The sequence below is a fragment of the Crotalus tigris genome, unplaced genomic scaffold, assembly GCF_016545835.1.
Source record: "Crotalus tigris isolate CLP2741 ecotype Arizona unplaced genomic scaffold, ASM1654583v1 scf7180000020145.1122116, whole genome shotgun sequence".
Classification (NCBI taxonomy): Eukaryota; Metazoa; Chordata; class Lepidosauria; order Squamata; family Viperidae; genus Crotalus; species Crotalus tigris.
The window spans coordinates 656,868-667,738 of record NW_024097874.1 but is presented as its reverse complement, the minus strand read 5'-3'; the positions used below and the strand labels follow the sequence as shown (position 1 = coordinate 667,738).

Below are 10,871 nucleotides of genomic sequence, written 5' to 3'. Positions count from 1 at the left end.
CACACACACACAGAGAGAGAGAGAGAGAGAGAGAGAGAGAGAGAGAGAGAGAGAGAGAAGCAGGGAAGCGCAATTCCTCTCTCTGTCTCTGTCTCTTTCTGCAAAGGCAGAGGAGGCTGGGAGCCACAGGGGAAGGCTCAAAGAGCCGCATGCGGCTCCGGAGCCGCAGGTTGCCGACCTGTGGTTTAGAGCAACATCGAAAAGCTGGTGTTTCTTTTTATATGAAATCATCACTGGGCCGGGAGGGGGTTGAACCAGAAGGCTGTCAAGGTCCCTTCCACCCCTATGATTTTGGGTGAAAAAAAAAATCTATCTATGAAATGTTTTTCTCCTAAGGCTCGGAAGTGCTTAGTAGCATTGGGGGAGCATGAAAGTACTCCATTTGATTTGTGTCTTTAAATTTAATTACAATCAAGTTTAGATAATAAGCTGGGCCGTGCAGCTTAATTTAGGGATTGATCGCCAAAAAACAATTTGGAGTGCCAATGTGGCATCTGCCTACAACGCAGCTATGTCTTTTCTTGCAACGAGGCAATCGCCTCCCAGCTGCCACAGGATCCTATGAAGATAAAAACAGTTTTAAGCAAATACAGAGAACTGGTGTGTTCATGCTCTCAAACTTGGCCCTTTTATGACTTGTGGACTTCAACTCCCAGAATTCCTCAGCCAGGCATGCGTGCCTGGCTGAGGAATTCTGGGAATTGAAGTCTACAAGTCATAAAAGGGCCAAGTTTGAAGAGCCCTGCCCAAAGATAATTAAAAATGGTCTCCCTCTCTTGGTCAGCTCAGATGTTTCTCCTGATTCACCTAGGCCAGGGGTAGGCAACCTTGGCTCTTTTACAACTCATGGACTTCAACTCCCAGAATCCCTGAGCCAGCTTGGCTCAGCTTGGAAACCTCTCCCTTTCCCCTCAGCATGGCTGGCTGAGGAATTCTGGGAGTTGAAGTCCATGAGTCATAAAAGAGCCAAGTTTGAAGACCCCTGCTCTTAAAAACACTCCGAAATTGGTATCTCTGCCGCAGCCCTTTCACAATGACGTTCTAGTAAAATTTTCAACTCGTTTTCTATTTTTGCCATATTTTTCTTTAAAAAAATTCCTGGGTAATAAAACTTGGAACCTGTCAGCGACCATATAACAACATCGAAGGCTTTCAGAGATCATGTGTCTCTCTCCGGCCTTGAGCTTTGTCGTCTTGAGGTTCAGAAAACATTTTCCTACAATTAAATGAGGTAAAAAAAAAATGGCTACTCGGTGGCTAGGTGAGTTTTCTCATGTTCATGCAGCTCTGATTTTCGGCTTTTCCCGTAGTACGCGTAGGTGTTCTTGTGAACCCGTTCGTGCAGAATCAGGTGTGTCCCAGACAGGAAGAATTTCCCACAATGCAAACATTTGAACGAGTCTTGCCCTCGGTGGGCCATCTGGTGCACTTTGAGAGAGGCGAATGACGTAAATTTGTCCCCGCAGGCTGTGCAGATGTACTTCTCCCCAGTGTGAGTTTTCTTAAGGCAGTCTGCCGGCTGAAGGTAGCATTTCTCTTGGTCGGCGCTGAGCCTCTCTTTGGGAATCCAGACAAAATGATTCCCGCAGTGGGAGCAGACGTGGGAGTTCTGCCCGGCGTGCATTCTCTTTTTTTCTCCGCAGTGGGGGCAGATGTAGAGTTTCTCGGCCACGTGGCTCCTCTCGTGGGTCAAGAGATCCGAGCTACTACTGAAGGTCTGGCCGCAATGCCAACACTTGTAACGCTTCTCCCCCAGGTCAGGGTTGTCGCTCGCCTCAAGGTGGGAACTTTGGCTGAGGCCCCCTGCATCGTATTTCCCCCCGGTGGGGAGGAAGGACGATTCGGCGGCATCTTGGAAAAAACCTTGTGAGACGCACAATTGCTCTGCTCCGGCCTCGTTTTTGTTTCTGTCCTGCTGCTCTGCTGCAGGTTGACTCTCATCGGGTTTACCTGGAGCCAGGAAGTAATTCTCCCTAGCAGATGTCAGCGATGTCCTCTGTAGCTCAGGCCAATCATCGGCTGCAGGGGGAGGAAGCAAGAAGGAGACAATCTAGCTAGTATTCCAAGTTTGTTTGTTTATTTATTTATTTATTTATTTATGAGACTTATATACCGCTTTAAGTGCAAGCACTCTCTAAGCGGTGTACACCAGTAAGCAATGTGTGTGTGTGTATATATATATATATATATATATATATTTATATATATTACATTGCCCCCAACAATCTGGGTCCTCATTTTACCTACCCCAGAAGGATGGAAGGCTGGGTCAACCTTGAGCCGGTGAGATTTGAACCGCTGACCTGCTGAACACAGCCAGCTAAAGTGGCCTGCAGTACTGCACTCTAACTGCTGCGCCACCTCGGCTCATTTTAAAGATAAGAAACCTTGCATTACAAAACAGCATAGTCCTTCCCTATCTACAGTTGTTTTTCCAGATCAGGGATATCTCTTGGCAATACAATACAGCAGTGGTGGCGAACCTTTGGCACGCGTGCCAGAGGCAGCACTCGGAGCCCTCTCTGTGGGCACACACATCGTTGCCCCAGCCCCGCCTCCTCCCATGGCCCTCTCCTCACCAGCAGCCCCCCCGGAGGAGAGTCACCCGTGGGTGCGGCCCACGGGAAGCAGCGCAGCCAAGGACAGGGCAGCGGGGACAGGACTCCGCTCTTGAGCCGTATCGCGTGCAGATGATGCTGCGGGGCACGGGTGGAGGGTGTGGCCGCCATGGCGCTGCTGGGCTGCCTGGGTGATGTGAGGTGGGCCGTGGAGGTGGTGGGTGGGCCAGTGGGCAGGGTGGAGCAGGGATGGGGGTGGAGGGTGGTTTTGGGGCACTCGATCTCTAAATGGTTCACCATCACTGCAATACAGTATCTTCTTTTCCCATGAGGCTTCTTACTTCTTGGGTAATGCCATCCTATTTTGTAGGATACCTGCTCTTACTTTCTCCATTTAACATTCTCTTTAAATCAGTGGTTCTCAACCTGTGGGTTGCGACCCCATTTGGGGTCGAACGACCATTTCACGAGGGTCGCCAAACAACGCAGTCCGCCATTTTTTTCCCCCTTTTCCTTAGCTGTGCTACTCCCTTTTAGTCTATTGGCTTTTGAAAGCCAATAGAATAGACTCTCTTGAATAGAGTCTAATTCTATTGGCTTTCAAAGCCAATAGGAATTGTCCAGGCTGTCTCTGCTCTGCTGAGCCCGCCAAAAGTCCCATTCTGCAAACAGTGCTGCACCAGTTGAGTAGTCCTCGACTTATGACCGGTTGATAGTCCTTGACTTACGACCGATTGGGGGTCGCGGCATTAAAAAGGTTGAGAACCACTGCTTTAAAGGGTGGCAACACTAAAAGGTTTAAGGCAGGGGTAGGCAACCTTAGCTCTTTTATGACTCGTGGACTTCAACTCCCAGAATTCCTGAGCCAGCATGAGGGAAACTTTGGCCCCTTCTGACTCCCAGAATTCCGGAGCCAGCATGGCTCAGCTTGGAAACCTCTCCCTTTCCCCTCAGCATGGCTGGCTCAGGAATTCTGGGAGTTGAAGTCCACTGGTTTAAGGGGAGGAGCCATAACATAACCCATCTTAAAGTTGCAGAGGTTGAGAAACTCTGCACTAGAGAATGTTGAAGATGCTATTATTAGTTGATATCGGCTACTGGAGACACACAGCTTAAAGCTCTTGTGCAGAAGGGGCCAAAAAGACGCCTAATATTTGATCTCTCAGGTGCTCAAAGTGACTTACCCAATGTGACTACATCCGCTCCAGTTTCCTGCTTGGCTTCTCTAGAAAGCTGGGCCTTCACCATTTCTGACAGAGCTTGGTTTCCTTTGGGGGGCTTTTCAGATTCCTCCTCCATGATCCCCATCATCTGGAGCAGCAAAGGGGAAACGGATGTTGAGACAATGGGGCAGAAGAGCAACGAAGGTGATTAGGGGACTGGAGGCTAAAACATATAAGGAACGGTTGCTGGAATTGGGTATGTCTAGTCTAATGAAGAGAAGGACGAGGGGGGACAGGATAGCAGTATTCCAATATCTCAGGGGCTGCCCCAAAGAAGAGGGAGTCAAACTATTCTCCGAAGCGCCTGAAGGCAGGACAAGAAGCAACGGGTGGAAACTAATCAAGGAGAGAAGCAACCTAGAACTAAGGAGAAACCTCCTGACAGTGAGAACAATTAATCAGTGGAACAACCTGCATCCAGAAGCGGTAAATGCTCCAACACTGGAAGTTTTTAAGAAGAGACTGAACAGCCATTTGTCTGAAATGGTATAAGGTTTCCTGCCTAAGCAGGGGGTTGCACTAGATGACCTCCAAGGTCCCTTCCAACTTTATTGCTATTATTATGGGGGGGGGGAAATAAACTCATTCATGGACTTATAATTGCAAAATGTCTATGGAAATTCTCAGTCATCCAGGTCACAGTTATTCCAAAGGTGCTTTTTTCACAAGGCAACTGGACTTTCTTGTTTTTCTTTGAAGAAAACTTTGAAGAAAAATTGCTAAGTATTTCAGAATACTTTAAAGCAATGTAGCTCTACCATGCTTTAAATTGTGTGGACTTCAATTCCCAAAATCTCTAGCCAGCATGCTGGCTGGAGAATGTTGGGAATTGTAGTCCACTTCGCCAAAATTTGAGAAACAGTGGCTGAAAGGATTAAACACAAAACTTTGAGGGGGAGGGAGGGGGAGAATAGGCTGTTTGCAGCTTCTTCCAGGGAGAGAACACAGCAGGAATTTCAACATGGACACCAAGAACCACGAAAGAGAAGCCTGGTTGGGTCCATAATTTTCACAGATACGAGGTCACTTATTTCATTTTACTTTAGCCTGTTTTGTACTCTTATTCCACGAATTGGGGCTTAACGCAACATCTGACTAAATCTCTAATTCCAAATTAAATCAGACCGATACGATCAACTTTAAAATAATACGCAGTGGAAATCACTGGCAGATACACCCAGGAAAGATTCCCCAAAAGATGTATGTTTTTTCACTAGACTTTCAGGATCTAAGTCTGAGGTATCAAACTGCCGGCCGGTTGCATCATACGGAGGACGCACCCACCCCAGATCCGGCAATGCAAAAAAAGCCGCGATGGGTCACGACACGTCACGTAACCTGGCAAGTTTGACACCTGTGAACTAAGGATTAAAAGTTAGGTTAGCTAAACTCACTCTAGAACTAAAAGAAAAAGACGACTCGGAACTTTACCCGGTTTGGGAAAAATGGTATACATGGATAGACAATAGAAATAAAAATTGATTTCTTTGTAATAAAAATGTTTCTTTTTATTTTTTTTAGAATGATAGGTTTATTTGTAAGAACATTATTATGTAATGTTGAGTTAACCTAATAAGATGATTTGTTTGTTTGATACGATGGATGTGATTAGTTATAAAAATTAACTGGATGAAATTTGTATTCTGTCAAATGGATTGAAATGATTTAAGGTTGGACTTTGTTTTGTCAGTTTAAAGAGATTGATTGATTGATGGATGGATTAGATACGTATAGGATAGATTAATATTTTATTTTAAATAAGGGATATTAATGGAAGAAGAAATAAATAAGATCTATGATAAAATTAAGGAATTAGAATATATTTGGAAGGGATACCCGAACTGATAATGTTTGTACTTAAAGTTATTTTGATTGTGGTAGTGTAAATTTATAAAGCTTTAAAAACAGGTTTAGGGTGAATAAATTTAAGCTAGAATTGGATTATTTTAAATAAAATACGGTACTTAAGGGAAAAAGAGAGGGAATATTTGATGTATTGATTGAATTATGTATATATGTTTTGTTTGCGGATGTTTGACCACCCTAACACCACGGTGTGTGTTGAGTACTTTGTTTTAAAAATCAAAAAGCCAATAAAACTTGTCTTTAAAAAAAAAAAAATTGGAAATATACATAAGGCTATTGTGAGTTAGATATTGAATGTATACAGTATATATATTGTATAGAACGTTGATCCGAAGTATATAAAATGACACAGTCTGCTGAATATGTATTAGAGCTATATAAAGCAAAATGCTAATAAAAATTATTTTTAAAAAAAATAAAATAAAAGTTAGGTTAGCCAAGACCGCAGTCTCATTCACACAGGAGATTTTATGCATCGCACTCTCCACCGTCTTTCAAGGTCGCCGTTATCCAAAGAGGCTCAGCTGCAGAGTGGTGAAGGAGAGGAGAGGAAGAAGAGGGAAGTAGGGAAGAGAAGAAAGGGAGAAAGAAGGTAGAGAAGAAGGAGTGTGGATACGGTGAAAGGGGAAATGGGCGAGCAACACCAAAAGTCAAGTGTATGTATTTATTTCACTTTATTAAAAGTATCTTATATTTCAGTGTTTCCCAAACTTGACAATTTTAAGGCATGTGGACTTCAACATGCCTTAAAATTGTCAAGTTTGGGAAACACTGTTATATATGAATGTGAAAAGAATGTGTTAACATCTGATAAATATTACGGTATATGTATGGGGGAGAGTTTGGAAAAATAAAAAATTATTTTTTTAAAAAAACAAAGAGGCTCACCTGCTTGCTCCAGCCTTTGACCTCCTGCTGCTTCACAAGGAAATCCTCTGCCAGGGACACAGCCTGGGCGCAGGTCCTCGGAGTGTTTTCTTTCAGCCAGCTCTGCATATCCGAAGGCAGGACGGCCAAGAACTGCTCCAGTGTCACCAAATCCAGGATCTGATCCTTGGTGTGTTTCTCCGGCTTCAGCCACTCGTGGCAAAGTTCTTGGAGATGCTTGCAGAGTTCGCGAGGGCCCTCGGCTTCTTCGTAAGACAGCTCCCGGAATTGCTGGCGCTGTTTCTCCAGCCTGGCTCCAGGCCCGCTCACCACCCCCTTCGGCCCTTTCCCACTGGAGGCAACCTCCCAAGAACTGTCATAGTCCCGCTGGGCTTCAGGGGCCAGATGTGGCTGGGCCTGAGCCATCCAAACTCCTCTGGGACAGTTGCTGGCATCCCTCCTCCTCTGAGAGAGCACCTGAGTGGCTTTAGAGTCATTCCAGGCCGCTGAAGGGCTTTCTCCACCAGAATCGGGAGCCTGCAGCGTCTTCAGAAACTCTTGCAGTTGGGCGTCCCAATTCCCAGATGGCCCTTCTTCTGGCTCTTGTTTCACATGATGGATAAACTCCTGCTTAATCTTCCCAGTTTCTGGGAAATCTTCCCTTCTCCTTCCTTCTCCAGACTGAGGGCCTGACGAACACTGCGCTTCCATTTTTATTTCTGGATCTACATTTTCTTTCAGGAGACCTTTGGTTGCCTCTGTTTTATGTGCGACGGCCATTTCCTCCCCAGAAACTAGCTTTGTTTTATTGTTTTGTTGCTCTTTCTCAGCATCAACCCTCGAGAACCACTGCAGAAGTCTTCTGAGATCCGTCCAGTTATCAACAGCCTAAAAGAATCGTTCAACAAAACTGCTTGGAAGGAAAGCAGCGAAGCATCAAGAATTTCTAATTGCCGTCTTTGAGGTAACACTGAAAAATAGAAAATGACAGGACTAAAAGATATTCCAACCATGACAAGCAAATACATAAAGACACAAACCTTTTTGTTGTAATTATTCAAGAATTGGAAGCCACTCCACCTTCTAAAACCTCTGGGGATCTCTTATGAAGAGATGGTGCTGCTGGATGCCTTATATCAGTGTTTCTCAACCTTGACAATTTTAAGGCACGTGGACTTCAACTCCCAGAATTCCACAGCCAGCATTGCTGGCTGTGGAATTCTGGGAGTTGAAGTCCACATGCCTTAAAATTGTCAAAGTTGAGAAACACTGCCTTATATACTTGGAAGTAGCAGGATTGGGGCTTGGGAGTGAAAAATGGAGTTCAGAGATTTGCCTTCATTTATATTATATACTTCAATGTTTCTCAACCACAGCAGGCAGGCTGGAGAATTTTAGGGGCTTTACATTCCTGCAGTCGAGGAACATTGAACTGCAGCTTGAGTGACACCTCTAATGGAACATTCTATTAAGCATATGCTTCTCAGGCATGATGGCTGGGGAATTCTGGGAATTGAAGTCCAGAAGCCTAAAAGTTGAGTGAATTCTGGGAATTGAAGTCCAGAAGCCTGAAAGTTAAGGTTGAGAAACACTGTTATTAGATACAGCTGTTGAAAGAAAAAGTCTTCATTGTGGTCCAGTCCAAGCCGGGGATAAACAACATAGCGACTGCTTTAGAAAGAAGGTTGCAGTTTATTGGAGCCAGACAGAAAGATGGTTCTGGCAGGAAAGAGGAGAGAGAAAAAAAGGGCTGAGCACACATGGGGGGAGTGGTTTTTATACCCTCTGGACCTTTTATTTGGAGTTGCTTCCTGTTCCTGTGGCATGAACTTTGACCTGAGTCTGAGTGTTCTTTTTTGGCATTCTGATGGGTTAATCCTATTATGTCCCAAAGGTCATATCCTGCTTCCCTGGTGCTGGAGCTAATGACTCCTAGAGTTTGGGTGAGGTATGCAGATTTTAGGTGTCTTTGTCTTCCTAAGCCAGTGGTGGTGAACCTATGGCACGCGTGCCAGAGGCAGAACTCAGAGCCCTCTCTGTTGGCACGTGCGTCACCGCTGCCAGCAGCAGGTCCATCAGGCTGCCCCCGCCGCCTGGAGCAGGAGCCCCACCCAGCACAAAGGAGGCGAAGCGGCCGACTAGCAAGCTCGAGTAGAGGTGGTAGAGCAGAGGTCACCAACCACTGTTGACTGGTGGACCGGAAGAAAAGGGAGGGAGAAGCATTTTACATGTGTGCATACGCGCATGGGGCCGTGAGCACGCACGTGCTACAAATGGGTCGGGGCTAGTGCCTGCGTGATACCCACTAACCCTGCCCCGTTTTTACGTGGTGCAGTGCCTTGTATCTGCACCCCGTGGCGTGGTGGTGGCCACTTTTTTGCAGCACGGTGGCCCATTTTTTTGCCACCAGTTTTTGCATGTCAGAGATGGCACTCAGAGATGCCTCCCTGCCCCCCCCCCCAGGGCACCACAATGCTGATGCGATCCTGGCACTTTGCGATAAATAAGTGGGTTTGGGGTTGCGGTTTGGGCACTCGGTTTCTAAAAGGTTCGCCATAACTGTCCTAAGCTTCTAGCTCCCTGGATTTACATCTGCATCTCTATAGAGCTGGTCCCTGCTTGGAGGAGGGAGACCTAGGGCTATTAAGAAAAACTGGGCATCCTTTCCTGCCTCTTTAAATTCCTTTGAGAAAATATACTTTTCTGCCCTTTTAATATTTCCTTCTGGGGTGGAGGGTGACTTCCCACACAGCAAAGATCTATTCTATTATATTCATTACAGGAAGAGATCATCTTAATTTCCTATCTGGAAAGTGTTAAAGGAACCCCCTCTCTTTTTTTCCTTTTCCCAACCAGCACACTCATTATTTTATAGTTTGGAGGATACTTGACAGCCAAGATCCCCTCCCCTCCCGCCAGCAAAGTGTTTCACCTCTGGTTTCCCAGATCAAGATAACAAAGCAAAAAAAAAAAAAAAAAAATACCCAGTAGCTGAACCTGCCTTCCTAGGATCCTGGGGTTGAATGATTAAAAAATGCTAATTTTCACCCGTTATGTCCCTGCACAAAAAGCTTTTATGGAAGAGAGAGCTGGGGAAAAAACAAAAGAGGACTTATTGTCTATTGAGATCTCTGAATTATGCATTATGGCTCACATTCCTTTGCCATACCAAAAAAGAGGAGTTTGTCAGACAAGGCCGGTGGGAAACGCAAAACTGGAGTTTAAAATGTTTAGCTGTATCTAATGGGTGAAATTGGTGGGAAAACAATAATTAGTATCCTATTGGGCTTGCCCGGAACCAGCCTTGAAACTTGCACGGCGGCAAAGAGATGCGAAACCACCCTACTCTTCATTTCCGTAGCCCAGCTCTCTCGCAGGCCTACTTACGACGGCGGGGACGCGTGTAGCCGTTCCCCACAACCCGCCGACTCGCTTCCTTTACCTGCCCTTTCTTCTTCGGCCCTCCACGGGAGCGACTCGCGGGCTCAGCGGCAAACAGGAAGGAGCTTCCCTCGGCCATCTATGATGCCACTCTAGGAGGGTCAGCTCTATGGCTTAAACTCTTTCATTACCATTGAAACGGGCTAGCGGAAGTGTTTTGAGAGCACGATGACCGGGAAATGCTGGGAGTTGGAGTCCACACATCTTAAAGTGGCCACGTTTTTTAAAAAAAAACAACAAAAAAAACAACAGTGCTTTAGGGGATAGTTTTATTGCCATCGCTATTATTAAACTGCACGTTCTAATTGGGGAGGGAGAGGGAAATTATTAACTTGCAGTTTTAAGCAAACTCGATTCTTTTCTTTTAAAGTGACCTAAAATGTTTGGGCCAGGGATAGGCAATCTTGGCTCTTTTATGACTCGTGGACTTCAACTCCCAGAATTCCTGAGCCAGCTATGGCTCAGCTTGGAAACCTCTTCCTTTCCCCTCAGCATGGCTGGTTCAGGAATTCTGGGAGTTGAAGTCCACGAGTCATAAAAAAGCCAAGGTTGCCTATCCCTGGTTTAGGCCAGTGGTTCTTAACCTGGGTGATATTGCCCCCCAGGGGGCAATTTCGTTTTTCACGGGGGTGATGGAACGAAAAGGGGCAACGTGGGGGCGAACAAAAAGGGGGCGATATGGGGGCGATGGAGCAAGAAGTTTTGGGGAAACTTTTGAGACTTTTTCGTACAGTGAATCGCTGTATATCTGTCATAAAAAACATCAGATCACTCGCTATTAGTGGATTGAATTGTGTTTTCAAATGTTCCTCCAGCTAGCTTCAGTATAGCACGCTGTACATATGTGAAGACGCATCGCTTATCTTCATGCGTGTTGCGCAGCAGCCTCTACCCATACAGTGGCGCGCCATTGGCC

At 45.7% G+C, this 10,871-nt stretch overlaps 1 protein-coding gene across 2 annotated transcripts; it reads right to left on the bottom strand.

The window, feature by feature from the left end:
* Nucleotides 1–1,061: 1,061 nt before the first annotated feature.
* Nucleotides 1,062–10,032, bottom strand: LOC120318226 (zinc finger and SCAN domain-containing protein 16-like). 2 transcript variants are annotated; one of them, XM_039365650.1, is made up of 4 exons: nt 9,957–10,032; nt 6,536–7,484; nt 3,743–3,869; nt 1,062–2,019 (listed from the first exon to the last, which is right to left on the bottom strand). In XM_039365650.1, the coding sequence occupies exons 2-4, from the start codon at nt 7,292–7,294 to the stop codon at nt 1,247–1,249; spliced, it is 1,659 nt and encodes a 552-aa protein (XP_039221584.1). In that variant the 5' UTR covers nt 7,295–7,484; nt 9,957–10,032; the 3' UTR covers nt 1,062–1,246. The 2 variants fall into 2 exon arrangements, with proteins under 2 accessions (XP_039221584.1, XP_039221585.1); XM_039365651.1 differs by having other exon boundaries at nt 9,902–9,992.
* Nucleotides 10,033–10,871: the final 839 nt, after the last annotated feature.

Excerpts from the sequence above, each read along its gene's own strand:
- LOC120318226 (XM_039365650.1), bottom strand. The coding sequence starts at position 7,294 with ATGGCCGTCGCACATAAAACAGAGGCAACCAAAGGTCTCCTGAAAGAA. Across the intron at positions 3,870-6,535 it reads TCAAAGGCTGGAGCAAGCAG|ATGATGGGGATCATGGAGGA; the intron begins GTGAGCCTCTTT and ends TTGCTGCTCCAG. Across the intron at positions 2,020-3,742 it reads AGCGGATGTAGTCACATTGG|CCGATGATTGGCCTGAGCTA; the intron begins GTAAGTCACTTT and ends CTCCCCCTGCAG.